This window comes from Salmo salar, chromosome 15 (genome assembly GCF_965601325.2).
Source record: "Salmo salar chromosome 15, fSalSal1, whole genome shotgun sequence".
NCBI classification, from domain to species: Eukaryota; Metazoa; Chordata; class Actinopteri; order Salmoniformes; family Salmonidae; genus Salmo; species Salmo salar.
In genome coordinates this window covers 32,426,510-32,443,888 of record NC_138305.1, presented here as the reverse complement: position 1 = coordinate 32,443,888, position 17,379 = coordinate 32,426,510, and the positions used below count along the sequence as shown (strand labels likewise).

The window sequence follows — 17,379 nt, the reverse complement described above, 5'->3', positions numbered from 1 at the left end:
GAGGAATGTAAAACCAGTCCAGGACAGCTTGGCTCAACTTTGTGTCTGAGTTATGTTACCTGGAATATCCGGGGGATTTCTTTGACGTCAGCGCGGTACACGTCTGTCTGAGTGACCGGTCGGATGTGGAACAGCTTACTGGAAGGAGGAAAGAACAAGGTTATGAACAAGGTTATGATGGGCATCTCAATACAAGCAGTTGGTCTTTATCGGCCATAGGAATTCATGGTACGAAAACAGAGAGGCTTCGTCTCAAATAGCACCCTATTAGCTACATAGGGCTCTGGTTAAAACTAGTGCACTATGGGCCCTAGTTGAAAGTAGTTCAATATATAGGGAATAGGGTACCATTTGGGAGCAGACAGAGCCACATAAGAATGTGGATGTCTTCACTCACTCGATGTCTAGGATCATGAAGGGGTTGGACTGCTCTCGGTCCATCTCACTGTTGTAGAACAGAATCTTCTTACTGCTCACTACCACATACTGTCAGAAAGAGAGAGAACAGCCACACTTTATCATCTCAATGGCTGGGGAAATATCAATGTCTGTAGACATGGGTTCAACTAGTATTTGTTTTCTTTTGAATACTTTGGAGTGTTTGATTGAGTGCTAAATGGGCATCGTTTACACTTTTGGGACTATTCCACTTGTTCCCATTGAGCCAGGGGAGCTCAATCGATCGCAGATAAAGCATTTCAAATACTATTAGTACCCAGGACTGCATTAGCAGAAGGATAGGCGGAGCCAGAGGGAGCACCATACCTTTCTATCCCATCCAAACCTCTTGGTATTCTTGGCAGGAAGTGACAGCCAGCCCTCCAGCCTGGTATCTGTTTTGCATACAGGAAAAAGGAATTACATTAGCAGGTAGCCTAGTGGTTAGAGTGTTGGGCTAGTAACCGAAAGGTTGCAAGTTCGAATCCCTGAGCTGACAAGGTACAAATCTGTCGTTCTGCTCCTGAACAAGGCAGTTAACCCACTGTTCCTAGGCTGTCATTGAAAATAAGAATTTGTTCTTAACTGACTTGCCTAGTTAAATAAAAGGTAAAAAAAAATAATAATAATAATAATAATAAAAAAATAGACTATTCCAGTAGATTCGGCGGAAGCAGCGGAGGTTAGGAACCAATCCACACGGCACACTTCGTTGTCTCAACAAGTTAAACCCCTGTTGTCAAAACAAACACATTGCGTGCATCATATTATGCCCTTTAGCCAATTAATTTCTCTCTATACATTTTTTTTACATGACTTCCTTGCAATTGTATTTTGGTATCATCTACCAATTGTGCTTGAAACAAAGCAGGGCTGCTTCGAAATGACACCCCATATATTGTGCACTCATTATGGGTCAAAGAAGTGCACTATATAAGGAATAGGGGGCCATTTCAGATACAGCTCAGGAACCCTACACTGGATCCATTCCAACAGAAAAAAAGTCTGGACAGTCCTCATACTATAGTTTGAGTCAAGTCAAGGTTAACAGGGGCCACAAAATGTTAGGCTGCCACTTTCCGCACACAGCTACAGAACACCAGGCAGTATTAGTAGCACTGTAAAGCCACTGTCAGTAGTGTTAGTGGCTTTACTCGTCTGTCTGTCTGTCTGTCTGTCTGTCTGTCTGTCTGTCTGTCTGTCTGTCTGTCTGTCTGTCTGTCTGTCTGTCTGTCTGTCTGTCTGTCTGTCTGTCGTGTTAGACAGATGAGGCGGGAGAGAGAAGGTGCGTATCTTTGGCTACTAGCTGCATTGTGTTTGAACTTTGAACCAGCATGCGGGTTCACCTGCACCACTGCGGTCAGGCTCTGGGGGCGGCTGCTCATAGGTGAGGGCCAAAGGTTGGCAGCCATGTTCTAACAGCCCGTCATTTCCTTCATACTCTTCTTCCTCCTCCTCCTCAAAGAGAGGGTGAGATACTCTGAAGGAGGGCCGGGTCGCAACGCTGACAGATTTCTGCGTGCGCTGGTAGTGGAAGGACATGGACTCAGAGGTCTGGGAGTGAGTGATGTGCACTACGCAGCCACAACAGAGAGAGAGAGAGAGAGGTAGAGAGAGATGTAGAGAAAAAGGATGAAGGGAAAACAGGCAGGAATAAGGAATAACAGGTGTATCTTAAAGCAGAGGTTTAGGAATAGTGAAACAAGGGGTGGGAAAGGCCATAAAGGAGTGACGGGGGAAAATAAACGTGTGAGGGACATTGTGCTGAGACAGGGGAGGATAGAGGAGAAGAAATACTGTGGAAAAGACAGCACAGAGATGGGGGCCGATTGACTAACAATTAGTGTTAAAACCTCTTGGCGTTCCCCTAGGATAGGGGGCGCTAAAGCGATTTTTGAAAAAAATTCGTGCCCATTTTAAACGGCCTCCTACTCAAACTCAGAAGCTAGGATATGCATATAATTAATACTTGTGGATAGGAAACACCCTAAAGTTTCTAAAACTGTTTGAATGGTGTCTGTGAGTATAACAGAACTCATATGGCAGTCAAAACCCCGAGACAGATCGAAACAGGAAGTGGAATTCTGAATTGCGAACTCAACTTCATCCCGTTGCCTATTAATCACACCGTGAGCTATGGTTCATTGAGCACTTCCTATTGCTTCCACTAGATGTCCCCAGTCTTTACAAAGTGGTTTGAGTCTCCTACTGTTAAAACTGAATGAATGAGACACTGTGGAACGTGGTCACACGGAGAGGGCCATCACCATTATGACGCCGACGCCCCTGGTTACCCTCCCCTTTCGAAACACAATGCAATCGTCCCCCTCGAATCTTATTGGCTCTCTTGTTGAAAAACGCCCTGAAGATTTATGTTATACAACGTTTGACATGTTTGAACGAACCTAAATGGGAAAAAAATGCATTTTCTCGAAATGGCTGTCCCGTGGCCGACGGAAGTTTTGGAGCAGCCTTCAGACGCGCTAACAAGAACAAGCTCTTGGAACATAAAGGAGTATTTTTTTCGAACGAAAATACATTTGTTGTGGACCTGGGATTCCTGGAAGTGCTTTCTGATGAAGACAACCAAAGGTAAGGGATTATTGACAATAGTATACAAGACTAGATGTGATATGCGATTGTTCCAAGATGGCACTGACCTGTAACGTTAGCCTATTTTTCAGAGTATCGCATCCCCTTTCATCGCAAAGTATGATTACCCAGTAAAGTTCATTTTAAATCTGGCATTACAGGTGCTTTCAAGAGATATTCATCTATAAATCTTAGAATGACAATATTACATTTTAAAAATGTTTTTTCGAATAGTAATTTAGTAAATTGTAGCTCTGTTTCATCGGATGCATTTGAGGGAAAATAGTTAGTCAACGTTACGCACCGATGTAAAATGCTGTTTTTATATATAAATATGAACTTTATCGAACAAAAGTATGCATGTATTGTGTAACATGATGTCCTAGGTGTGTCATCTGATGAAGATTGTCAAAGGTTAGTGCTGCATTTAGCTGTTTTTTGGTTATTTGTGATGCATGTGGTTGGTCGGAAAATGGCTATGTGGCTACTTTTACGATATAATCCTCTAACATAATCTAATGTTTTGCTTTTGCTGTAAAGCCTTTTTGAAATCGGACAACGTGGTTCGATTCAGGAGAGGTGTATCTATAAAACGATATAATTTGAAAACATTTTATTTATTTTTTTAATTATTAAATTTTGTTATGCTAATGGAGATATGATTTTTCGCTGGATGTCCGGCCGCACAGGGGTTAAATTACTACGTGCTCAGTGTTTTGACTCGAGTGCTCAGTGTTTTGACTCGAGTGTTAAAGTGAGGGGTGTTGAAAGTGTTGTTACCTGGGTAACCACTGTCGTCCATGTCCAGGTCGTTACCACTGCTGATACTGGTGGAGTCCATGGAGGTGACGCTCAGAGAGATTAGCTGACAACGCAGCTGCTCGATGTCACTGTCCTTACTGTCCAAGGCCATCTGCAGCTCCATGTGCACCTGGCTCTCGTCCAATATCACCTGGAGGTGGAAATACACACACACACACACACACTTGAATTTAGCCGAAAGAATGTCAGTTAGCTTGGATTTCCTGGTGTCTTCATATGGATGTAATTGTGGGAGGCCATTACAGCCAACTGGCCTCATTCCCCACAGCATTACCTAGTAATAATAACAACATGTGAGATGCTCTCATAGTGAAATGTTCACAGCAGCAAGTGGTTGTGTGATGCTGAGTTTAACGTTGTGATTGCGTTTTGGTCGGACTAGTACTGAGCGATTAGTGCTTTTTGAGGTGGTTTCCGTCATTAAAAAAGTATCACGGTTTTCGATTTCAATAAAAAATTTAAAAAAACATTAAATGCATTTCAAATAATGACATGACAATGATTTTAGAGCTTTGTAATGGAAATTCCAAAGCCACAAATAGTGAACATTCAATTGCCAAAACATTGAAAATATTCCATTGTCTCCATCAGGTCCACATTGAGTAGACATCAATAGAAAAATAGGAAATTACTATGAAATAATAAAACAGTTCAGTTGTGTATATTACTATATTAACAACTTGATTATTTTTCATTCCTCAGTCATCATCTCATCGCTGCTCAGACAGTAGCAGTCAGCCAGCCAGTTTTCTGTGTTCCCCATACTGTACTGTCTTTAGCTAGCCTGCCTAAGCATGCTGCAGAGCTGTCTGACAAAATCATTTGACCAGTTCTTCAAAGTAGACACGACATACTTTCACAAACTGTCTCTGTCCCTCTCGTTGTTGTGTTGTGTACATTCCTCCCTCAGTTGTGTGTATCTAACCTAATGTTGCAGGCGTAAAAGTGTATTCGTCCAGAGATCTGTATATAATGATGACATGCTCATGTTTCCACCTTAACAATGGGAGTCGTTGTACCAAAGGCGGGAAGGCAGGCAACAAGCTTAGGTCCAAATTAAACCCATAGAAACACATTGGGTTTATTTTGGACATTTGTCTCTTGTCCGAGACGGAAAAAATAGGCAGATTATCGTCATTGTAGTTAATTACCATGTTTCTACGCTGAACTAGATTGAATATTTGGCTTAATGAAAACTACAACTCCCTTCAGCTCAGCGTCCCACAAAGTTCTTGACTTGATTTCTCTCGTGAATTATATTGAATTCTCTCTAGACAAACGCTGCTTTGGACTCACAAAAAAACAAAACATTGCTCAGCACTAGGTTAGACTGACTGCCTGCCTGTTAAAGTGGTTGTGTGATGGTTAGTATAAGTATAGTAAAACTAAATGCATGCTCTTCAACCGATCGCTGCCCACACCTGCCCGCCCGTCCAGCATCACTACTCTGGACGGTTCTGACAGAATATGTGGACAACTACAGATACCTAGGTGTCTGGTTAGACTGTAAACTCTCCTTACAGACTCACATTAAGCATCTCCAATCCAAAATTAAATCTAGAATAAGCTTCCTATTTCGCAACAAAGCATCCTTCACTCATGCTGCCAAACATACCCTCGTAAAACTGACTATCCTACCGATCCTCGACTTCGGCGATGTCATTTACAAAATAGCCTCCAACGCTCTACTCAACAAATTGGATGCAGTCTATCACAGTGCCATCCGTTTTGTCACCAAAGCCCCATATACAACCCACCACTGCGACCTGTACACTCTCGTTGGCTGGCCCTCGCTTCATACCCGTCGCAGAACCCACTGGCTCCAGGTCATCTATAAGTCTTTGCTAGGTAAAGCCCCCGCCTTATCTCAGCTCACTGGTCACCATAGCAGCACCCACCCGTAGCATGCGCTCCAGCAGGTATATTGCACTGGTCACCCCCAAAGCCAATTCCTCTTTCGGCTGCCTTTCCTTCCAGATCTCTGCTGCCAATGACTGGAACGAACTGCAAAAATCCCTGAAGCTGGAGACTCATATCTCCCTCACTAGCTTTAAGCACCAGCTGTCAGAGCAGCTCACAGACCACTGCACCTGTACATAGCCCATCTGTAAATAGCCCATCCAACTACCTCATCCCCATACTGTTATTTATTTTATTTTATTTATTTTGCTCCTTTGCACCCCAGTATTTCTACTTGCACACTCATCTTCTGCACATCTATCACTCCCAGTGTTTAATTGCTATATTGTAATTATTTCACCACTATGGCCTATTTATTGCCTTACCTCCCTTATCCTACCTCATTTGCACACACCTGTATATAGACTTTTTCTATTGTATGTTTTTTTATTCCATGTGTAACTCTGTGTTCTTGTTTGTGTCGCACTGCTTTGCTTTATCTTGGCCAGGTCGCAGTTGTAAATGAGAACTTGTTCTCAACTAGCCTACCTGGCTATGGTTAGTATAAGGTTGTGGTTTGGTTAGTATAAAGTTGTGTGATGGTTAGTATAAAGTTGTGGTTGTGTTTTGGTTGTACTGACTGCCTGTCAGTGGTTGTGTGATGGTTAGCATAAGGTTGTGTTTTAGACTAACCGCCTGCATGTCGTTGATCTCTTTCTGGTACTTGATGATGGTGGAGTTGAGTTTCTCCTTCTCTGACCTCAGCTCCAGCTGCAGCTTCCTGTTCTCCTTCTCCTTCCTGCGCACGTCCAGCGTGTCGTCGCGGTTGTGACCGGTACGCAACGTCTCCCTGCGGTTCATGATCTCGGACAGCTTGTTGATCGCCTGGTGGACATGTACATATACAGTCCACAATATACTATGGAAATGGACAGCACACTGCAATATATATTCTCAATGAAAAACACGTTATGGGCTGGTTTCTCTGACACAATTCAGCCTAGTTCTGGAACAAAACAAATCGCATTTAATGGAGATTCTCTATTGAGTATCCCTTTTAGTCCGGGACTAGGCATCTGACCCTATATATTAAATCAACCGATGGATGCATACTATGTAACATTGGAGTTCTGTCGCTGTCCTGCTGATCCCAGGACATAAACACAACCATAATTTGTATTCCAGGTGCTAGCGTTTTATGCTAACCAATACCCTACCAATAACATGGGCAGTGTTCAAATACCTATACTTTCTGTCTAAATAGTAAGCATTTTGGGTATGTGAAAATGTAACATTTTATAGAAAGTGACATTGAGAAAAGATGATGCTTTAAAAATGCCAGGATGTCATATACTCATTTTCATCTAGTAGAATTCACTGCACACTATTGAGGACGAACAGCTGATAATCAGATATGCACCCAAATTAACTATTGGCGGGAATCAATGTAATTGCGCATTCTCAGTATGGATGAGCCTAGTATGTTGATATTTGTTGCATACCTCATCTGTTTCTACTAAACAGTACATTCTAAATAGTATGTAGTACTATTAGTACACAGTATGTAACTTACTACTGTAACGCGCTCTGGATAAGATCGTCTGCTAAATGACTAACATGTACAGATGTAGTTTTAGTAAGTAGTAGACAAGACAGACTTCAGACACAGCCATCGTCTTAGTAGGGCTAGGGTGGCGCTACTCCAGGTCTCAGGGCAGGCGATGTCACCGCAAGATGGCCGCTAGCGCTAACTAGCCAGCTAGTTCACACGTGACACAGTTCAGTCTCATCCGTCAAGTCTGTCACCTGAATCTTGAGCGTTCTCTCCGTCTGCAGCTGCTTCTCGAAGGACATCTTTACACAGTTCATCTGTCTCTCCTCCTCTCTGGCCTTCTGCAGCTCTGTGGACCAAACCAATACCAAACATTCTCACAACACCCCTGGAACGTTTTGGACAACACACAGCATCACCAAACCAATACCAAACATTCTCACAACATCCCTGGAACGTTTTGGACAACACACAGCATCACCAAACCAATACCAAACATTCTCACAACACCCCTGGAACGTTTTGGACAACACACAGCATCACCAAACCAATACCAAACATTCTCACAACACCCCTGGAACGTTTTGGACAACACACAGCATCACCAAACATTCTCACAACACCCCTGGAACGTTTTGGACAACACACAGCATCACCAAACCAATACCAAACATTCTCATAACATCTCTGTTACATTCTGGCCACTGAGAACCGGGGCTCAGAGCACACGGGGCGAGGGCTCTAGACAATGAGAGGAGGGGCGAGGGCTCTAGACAATGAGAGGAGGGGCGAGGGCTCTAGACAATGAGAGGAGGGGCGAGGGCTCAAGACAATGAGAGGAGGGGCGAGGGCTCTAGACAATGAGAGGAGGGGCGAGGGCTCTAGACAATGAGAGGAGGGGCGAGGGCTCTAGACAATGAGAGGAGGGGCGAGGGCTCTAGACAATGAGAGGAGGGGCGAGGGCTCTAGACAATGAGAGGAGGGGCGAGGGCTCTAGACAATGAGAGGAGGGGCGAGGGCTCTAGACAATGAGAGGAGGGGCGAGGGCTCTAGACAATGAGAGGAGGGGCGAGGGCTCTAGACAATGAGAGGAGGGGCGAGGGCTCTAGACAATGAGAGGAGGGGCGAGGGCTCTAGACAATGAGAGGAGGGGCGAGGGCTCTAGACAATGAGAGGAGGGGCGAGGGCTCTAGACAATGAGAGGAGGGGCGAGGGCTCTAGACAATGAGAGGAGGGGCGAGGGCTCTAGACAATGAGAGGAGGGGCGAGGGCTCTAGACAATGAGAGGAGGGGCGAGGGCTCAAGACAATGAGAGGAGGGGCGAGGGCTCTAGACAATGAGAGGAGGGGCGAGGGCTCAAGACAATGAGAGGAGGGGCGAGGGCTCAAGACAATGAGAGGAGGGGCGAGGGCTCTAGACAATGAGAGGAGGGGCGAGGGCTCTAGACAATGAGAGGAGGGGCGAGGGCTCTAGACAATGAGAGGAGGGGCGAGGGCTCTAGACAATGAGAGGAGGGGCGAGGGCTCTAGACAATGAGAGGAGGGGCGAGGGCTCAAGACAATGAGAGGAGGGGCGAGGGCTCTAGACAATGAGAGGAGGGGCGAGGGCTCTAGACAATGAGAGGAGGGGCGAGGGCTCAAGACAATGAGAGGAGGGGCGAGGGCTCTAGACAATGAGAGGAGGGGCGAGGGCTCTAGACAATGAGAGGAGGGGCGAGGGCTCTAGACAATGAGAGGAGGGGCGACTCACGTTGCTGCATCTCCTTCAGTTGGTTATTGAGCTCCTCCTTCTCATTGGCCAGGTTGGCCACGTCCACTGTCAGGGTGCGGTTGGACTCCTCCAGCTGTAGGAGGCAGCAGAGGACAAGTCGGCGTTACAGACACTCCAAGTACTGTGTGTGTGTGTGTGTGTGTGTGTGTGTGTGTGTGTGTGTGTGTGTGTGTGTGTGTGGGGGGGGTCTTTTAATGCGAGTAAAGTACATGCCGGATAGAAAAGTCACAACAAGCCTGATGGAAAAAGCACATTTTCCGGTAAACTTTCCAAATGTCAGCAAAATCTAAATACACAAGACAAAGTGGGAACTTTTTGTGTCTATAAAATTAGTAATGCGAGAAATGGCGGTGGAAACGCCTTTATGGGCAAATGTTGATATAACAACATATCAAAGTAAAGTTGGACTAACGCGATGACGTGGTGTGGGGTCCTCCCACTGCGACTCGTCAGGAAACCATGCAGTTTATTATGCTACAGATGAAATAAGTTATAATGAACTTCACAGGGGGGTGAAAGTGCAAGGAGATGAGCTTCATGCTCCTTTCCAATAAATATCCAGGGTCTTATTCTGGTGACATGATGATCGATGATTGGCTGCTGTTTGACAAATAAAATGTAATCTTGCTATTTTGTCTATAATAGTCTCATCATGTAGGCTATACCAGCACTGTAGCTGTGAGCTGCATGTGCCAAGACCAGAGTGGGCACATTCGCTATATAACGCAAAATCTTTTGTGACAAAACCATCAGCAGAATTGAAAATGCGATGGAAACAGATTTAAATTCTATTTTTTATTTGGTACATGGAAGTTATTTTTAATTTGATGGAAACATCTCTGGAAGGAAAATGCATATTTTTATGCGGATTCTAGAATATTTGCATGAAAGACAGTTGGCTATTGGATGGAAACCTAGCTAGTGAAACCTAGCTTCAGAAACCCTCTCTTTGACAATATTCTTAACTGATTGATTGAATTCAGGTCTCAGTTTCACTGTATCGCTCTCTTCCTCCCTCTCGTCCTCCCTCGCTCTGTCAGTCTCTCTTCCTCCCTCGCTCTGTCAGTCTCTCTTCCTCCCTCTGTCTCTCTCTATCCCCTCCCTGTTGTCTACTAGCTCCTGCCTGTGTTGGGCCATCATGTCTCCTCTCCCTCCTCCCCCTCCCACTCCTTCCCTCTCTCCCACTCCTTCCCTCTCTCTCTGCCCCCCTCTCCATCTCCCCCCTCTCACCGAGCCAATGGTAGCCTCCTTGTCTCCTAGCTCCTGCCTGTGTCTGGCCATCATGTCCTTCACCTCCAGCTCCTTCATGATCTTCTCCTTCTCCAGGTCGGAGTACTGCTCTTCGGCGATGGAGCGCGCCAGCTGCTCCGAGTCCGTCTTGGTCAGGCTCACCTCCAGCTGGGCCGCCAGGGAATCCCTGAGGGAAAGAAGATCCAGAATGTCAGGGAATGTGGGAACATTGGGGAATTGGACACTATAACCTGGGAAATGTTAACGAGACCAAATCTGTGCCCAGTACTGTTACAGCCATCAGAGAATCCCTGGGTAGGGAAGTAGAGACCCCTGGAAATTAGGAATGTGGGGAAATTCTCACACTACTGTATGGGAAAATAAAGTGAATGAAACCTAATCTAGTCCAGTACTGTATGGCAGAGCAGTCACTGGAAGGCCGGAAAGGAAATCCCGTAATACCAGGAAAATCAGTGTGTGAGATTTTCCACTACAATAGGGGAAAGAGGAACAGATAACATTAGTGTCATGTTTGTCAGGGCATTCACACGACCAAGGCCAACATTCATCTCTCAAAGTCAGTAAATGTTATGTTCAGGCCAATCAATGAGCTCCATAGCCATTTCTATGAAACACTTACCCATAGTCCTACGGGCTTGTTGTTACAGGAGTCTACACGTTAAAAGTCTGTCTGTGTGGCTTTACAGTGCGTGTTAATCTCGGTTAACTCAGAACTAAAATCTTGCGTCATTTTGTCAGATGCTCAAAGCTTATTGTGTTGGTGATATGGTGATTGATGGCACATCACCTGTAGACTGGAGGTTAGGTACACTCTGATCATGTTACCTGCAGTATTGTCAGGCTATCATCTCGCAATTGACTGAGTGCTAAGGGTGGAAAGCATGTTGAGGTTAGGCTACAGATCATCTTTCAGGGACAGACAGTCCGAGAGAGACTAAGTGTGCTCATGACTCTAATCTCCAACAGTTTGTTAGAGGTGCTCAGAGGGTCAAAATGATATTTTCCTTTCAAAATGGTCCGGCCCAGCACCTACAGTAGATGCGTAACCAGGCCAGCACAGTACATCTGGGCTCAGTTTGGCTTGGCTCAGTAGTGTGAACAAATAGTGTCAGGTAGGGTTGCAAAATTCTGTTAACTTTCCCCAAAGTTCCCAGGTTTTCCAGAAATCCTGGTTGTAAGATTACTGGAAGATTTCTGGAAAACATGGGAATTTTGGGAAAAGTTACCAGAATGTTGCAACCTTAGTGTCAAGGAACAGTTCCTGGTTGGAACTAATGTTCCAGTACCTCTCCTCCTGGTACTCCTCCAGTCTCTGCTGAATGTCCTTATACAGCTTGTTCCTCTCGTCACACTCCTCCTTCAGCTCCCGGTTCTGGGTCTTGTACAGGGTCTGGCACAGAGGAAACGGTCAACACACAACAACTATGAGACATCCCAAATGGCACCATATTCCATATGTAGTGCACTACTTTTGACCAGGGTCCATAGGGATCTGGCCAAAAGTAGTGCGCTACATAGGGGATAGCGTGCCATTTGGGACAAAACACTACACTGGTAAGCAGAATGAATAGACAGAAAAGAGCTAATAGTCTTTCTTAGGGGGTGCAAAATTCCAGTCACTTTCCCAAAATACCCAGGAGTATTCCAACCAGGATTTCTGGAAAACCTGGGAATTTTGGGAAAATTGCAAGAATTTTGCGACCCAGACTTTCCACACGTTGGGAGTGTCGAGAAATCAACAGTACCGTGAAATACTGCTCCGCCTCCAGCTGGTCCTTCAACTCCTTCAGCTGTCCTTCAGCCTCCTGTCTCTCCCTGTGATTGGGCAAAATCACTGTCAATCACTGCCATGTCAAATCACATGTCAATCTGAAACAAGTGACACACACCTCCCACCACTTAGGGTATGGGAAAGGCAGACATGATATCTAACATCCATTGGTCATCACATCCTCTCTCTCACACACTCATGTCCAAGCCAGCCGCACTGTGCGCGCGCGTGTGTGTGTGTGTGTGTGTGTGTGTGTGTGTCCCTCTACCTGCGTAGCTCCTGGTTCTGTTTCTCCAGGCTCTGCTTCATGTCTAGCAGGTGTGTGTGTGTGTGTGTCCCTCTACCTGCGTAGCTCCTGGTTCTGTTTCTCCAGGCTCTGCTTCATGTCTAGCAGGTGTGTGTGTGTGTGTGTGTGTGTGTCCCTCTACCTGCGTAGCTCCTGGTTCTGTTTCTCCAGGCTCTGCTTCATGTCTAGCAGGTGTGTGTGTGTGTGTGTCCCTCTACCTGCGTAGCTCCTGGTTCTGTTTCTCCAGGCTCTGCTTCATGTCTAGCAGGTGTGTGTGTGTGTGTGTGTGTGTGTGTGTGTGTCCCTCTACCTGCGTAGTTCCTGGTTCTGTTTCTCCAGGCTCTGCTTCATGTCTAGCAGGTGTGTGTGTGTGTGTGTGTGTGTGTCCCTCTACCTGCGTAGCTCCTGGTTCTGTTTCTCCAGGCTCTGCTTCATGTCTAGCAGGTGTGTGTGTGTGTGTGTCCCTCTACCTGCGTAGCTCCTGGTTCTGTTTCTCCAGGCTCTGCTTCATGTCTAGCAGGTGTGTGTGTGTGTGTGTGTGTGTGTGTGTGTGTCCCTCTACCTGCGTAGCTCCTGGTTCTGTTTCTCCAGGCTCTGCTTCATGTCTAGCAGGTGTGTGTGTGTGTGTGTGTGTGTGTCCCTCTACCTGCGTAGCTCCTGGTTCTGTTTCTCCAGGCTCTGCTTCATGTCTAGCAGGTGTGTGTGTGTGTGTGTCCCTCTACCTGCGTAGCTCCTGGTTCTGTTTCTCCAGGCTCTGCTTCATGTCTAGCAGGTGTGTGTGTGTGTGTGTGTGTGTGTGTGTGTGTCCCTCTACCTGCGTAGTTCCTGGTTCTGTTTCTCCAGGCTCTGCTTCATGTCTAGCAGGTGTGTGTGTGTGTGTGTGTGTGTGTCCCTCTACCTGCGTAGCTCCTGGTTCTGTTTCTCCAGGCTCTGCTTCATGTCTAGCAGGTGTGTGTGTGTGTGTGTCCCTCTACCTGCGTAGCTCCTGGTTCTGTTTCTCCAGGCTCTGCTTCATGTCTAGCAGGTGTGTGTGTGTGTGTGTGTGTGTGTGTGTGTCCCTCTACCTGCGTAGCTCCTGGTTCTGTTTCTCCAGGCTCTGCTTCATGTCTAGCAGGTGTGTGTGTGTGTGTGTGTGTGTGTCCCTCTACCTGCGTAGCTCCTGGTTCTGTTTCTCCAGGCTCTGCTTCATGTCTAGCAGGTGTGTGTGTGTGTGTGTGTGTGTGTCCCTCTACCTGCGTAGCTCCTGGTTCTGTTTCTCCAGGCTCTGCTTCATGTCTAGCAGGTGTGTGTGTGTGTGTGTCCCTCTACCTGCGTAGCTCCTGGTTCTGTTTCTCCAGGCTCTGCTTCATGTCTAGCAGGTGTGTGTGTGTGTGTGTCCCTCTACCTGCGTAGCTCCTGGTTCTGTTTCTCCAGGCTCTGCTTCATGTCTAGCAGGTGTGTGTGTGTGTGTGTGTGTGTGTGTGTGTGTCCCTCTACCTGCGTAGTTCCTGGTTCTGTTTCTCCAGGCTCTGCTTCATGTCTAGCAGGTGTGTGTGTGTGTGTGTGTGTGTGTCCCTCTACCTGCGTAGCTCCTGGTTCTGTTTCTCCAGGCTCTGCTTCATGTCTAGCAGGTGTGTGTGTGTGTGTGTCCCTCTACCTGCGTAGCTCCTGGTTCTGTTTCTCCAGGCTCTGCTTCATGTCTAGCAGGTGTGTGTGTGTGTGTGTGTGTGTGTGTGTGTGTCCCTCTACCTGCGTAGCTCCTGGTTCTGTTTCTCCAGGCTCTGCTTCATGTCTAGCAGGTGTGTGTGTGTGTGTGTGTGTGTGTCCCTCTACCTGCGTAGCTCCTGGTTCTGTTTCTCCAGGCTCTGCTTCATGTCTAGCAGGTGTGTGTGTGTGTGTGTCCCTCTACCTGCGTAGCTCCTGGTTCTGTTTCTCCAGGCTCTGCTTCATGTCTAGCAGGTGGTTGAGCTCCTGCTTCAGCTGCTTCTCTGAGGAACGCAGGGCGGTCACCTGCTGGGTCTGGGCCTTCAGGTCGTTCTTGCTCAGCCTGCGCTTCTGCTCCTCCTGCTCCATGCCCAGGCTCAGGTTCTTCACCTAGAGGTGGAAGGAAGGAGGGGAGATAAAGAGGGAGAGAGCGAAAGAGAGCAAGATGGTGAGGTTAGTCAGGGTAAAGACAGCACCAAGACCTACAGCTAACTGCCAAAAGAAGTAAATGAGGGATACAAAGTATATTGAAAGCAGGTGCTTCCACACAGGTGAGGTTCCCGAGTTCATTAAGCAATTAACATCCCATCATGCTTAGGGTCATGTATAGAAATGCTGGGCAGGCCATTATTTTGGCTGCTATGGCTATACCCCCATAGAATGACAATGCCCCCATCCACAGGGCACGAGTGGTCACCGAATGGTTTGATGAGCACGAAAACGATGTAAACCATATGCCATTGTCGCCTGTGGCCAGATCTCAACCAAATAGAACACTTATGGGAGATTCGGCGGCTGAGACAGCGTTTTCCACCACCAACAGCAAAACACCAAATGGTGGATTTTCTTGTGGAAGAATGGAGCATCCCTCCAATAGAGTTCCAGACACTTGTAGAATCTATGCCAGAGTGCATTGAAGCTGTTCTGGCTCATAGTGGCCCAACGCCCTATTAAGACACTATGTTGCTGTTTCCTTTATTTTGGCTGGTTCCTGGATCTTTGCAGCTGATGAAACAGAGAGAAGTCTCCACGAAACACAAATCTTTACACACTCTCTCACACATTCAACTCCTTCACACACACACACTCTCTCACACATTCAACTCCTTACACACTCTCTCACACATTCAACTCCTTACACACACACTCTCTCACACATTCAACTCCTTACACACACACTCTCTCACACATTCAACTCCTTACACACTCTCTCACACATTCAACTCCTTACACACACACTCTCTCACACATTCAACTCCTTACACACACACACTCTCTCACACATTCAACTCCTTACACACACACTCTCTCACACATTCAACTCCTTACACACACACTCTCTCACACATTCAACTCCTTACACACACACTCTCTCACACATTCAACTCCTTACACACACACACACTCTCTCACACATTCAACTCCTTACACACACACTCTCTCACACATTCAACTCCTTACACACACACTCTCTCACACATTCAACTCCTTACACACACACTCTCTCACACATTCAACTCCTTACACACACACTCTCTCACACATTCAACTCCTTACACACACACTCTCTCACACATTCAACTCCTTACACACACACACACACACTCTCTCACACATTCAACTCCTTACACACACACACACACACACACTCTCTCACACATTCAACTCCTTACACACACACACACACTCTCTCACACATTCAACTCCTTACACACACACTCTCTCACACATTCAACTCCTTACACACACACTCTCTCACACATTCAACTCCTTACACACACACTCTCTCACACATTCAACTCCTTACACACACACTCTCTCACACATTCAACTCCTTACACACACACTCTCTCACACATTCAACTCCTTACACACACACTCTCTCACACATTCAACTCCTTACACACACCCACACACTCTCTCACACATTCAACTCCTTACACACACACACACTCTCTCACACATTCAACTCCTTACACACACACACACACTCTCTCACACATTCAACTCCTTACACACACACACACACACACTCTCTCACACATTCAACTCCTTACACACACACTCTCTCACACATTCAACTCCTTACACACACACACTCTCACACATTCAACTCCTTACACAAACCCTAACACACACTCTCTCACACATTCAACTCCTTACACACACACACACACTCTCTCACACATTCAACTCCTACACACACACACACACACACACCCACTCTCTCACACATTCAACTCCTTACACACACACACACACTCTCTCACACATTCAACTCCTTACACACACACACACACTCTCTCACACATTCAACTCCTTCACACACACTCTCTCACACATTCAACTCCTTACACACACACACACTCTCTCACACATTCAACTCCTTACACACACACACACTCTCTCACACATTCAACTCCTTACACACACACACACACACACACACTCTCTCACACATTCAACTCCTTACACACACACACACACACACACACTCTCTCACACATTCAACTCCTTACACACACACACACACACACTCTCTCACACATTCAACTCCTTACACACACACACACACACTCTCTCACACATTCAACTCCTTACACACACACACACACACACACTCTCTCACACATTCAACTCCTTACACACACACACACACACTCTCTCACACATTCAACTCCTTACACACACACACACACACTCTCTCACACATTCAACTCCTTACACACACACACACACACACTCTCTCACACATTCAACTCCTTACACACACACACACACTCTCTCACACATTCAACTCCTTACACACACACACACACACACACTCTCTCACACATTCAACTCCTTACACACACACTCAACTCCTTACACACACACACTCTCACACATTCAACTCCTTACACACACACACACACACACTCTCTCACACATTCAACTCCTTACACACACACACACACACTCTCTCACACATTCAACTCCTTACACACACACACACACACTCTCTCACACATTCAACTCCTTACACACACACACACACACACACACACACTCTCTCTCACACATTCAACTCCTTACACACACACACACACACACACTCTCTCACACATTCAACTCCTTACACACACACACACACACTCTCTCACACATTCAACTCCTTACACACACACACACACACACTCTCTCACACATTCAACTCCTTACACACACACTCTCACACATTCAACTCCTTACACACACACTCTCTCACACATTCAACTCCTTACACACACACTCTCTCACACATTCAACTCCTTACACACACACACTCTCTCACAC

General features: G+C 46.3%; 1 protein-coding gene across 6 annotated transcripts in view; it reads right to left on the bottom strand.

Moving 5' to 3' along the window:
* LOC106571171 (rho-associated protein kinase 2) overlaps positions 1-17,379 on the bottom strand; it is a 77,676-nt gene that overhangs the window by 6,842 nt on the left and 53,455 nt on the right. For 5 of the 6 annotated variants that reach the window (XR_001320866.3, XM_045695595.2, XM_014143923.3 and 2 more), the window contains exons 19-30: positions 14,270-14,454; positions 12,070-12,139; positions 11,611-11,714; positions 10,304-10,490; positions 9,053-9,146; positions 7,558-7,652; positions 6,445-6,636; positions 3,811-3,982; positions 1,785-2,012; positions 766-833; positions 398-486; positions 60-138 (exon numbers count right to left, since the gene is read on the bottom strand). Coding sequence is in view for 5 of the 6 variants with exons in the window: in XM_045695595.2 (XP_045551551.2) it covers positions 60-138; positions 398-486; positions 766-833; positions 1,785-2,012; positions 3,811-3,982; positions 6,445-6,636; positions 7,558-7,652; positions 9,053-9,146; positions 10,304-10,490; positions 11,611-11,714; positions 12,070-12,139; positions 14,270-14,454 (1,563 nt within the window). In the remaining variant the exon portion in view is untranslated. The remainder of the gene's footprint in view (positions 1-59; positions 139-397; positions 487-765; positions 834-1,784; positions 2,013-3,810; positions 3,983-6,444; positions 6,637-7,557; positions 7,653-9,052; positions 9,147-10,303; positions 10,491-11,610; positions 11,715-12,069; positions 12,140-14,269; positions 14,455-17,379) is intronic. The other variant, XM_014143926.3, reaches the window with a different exon arrangement.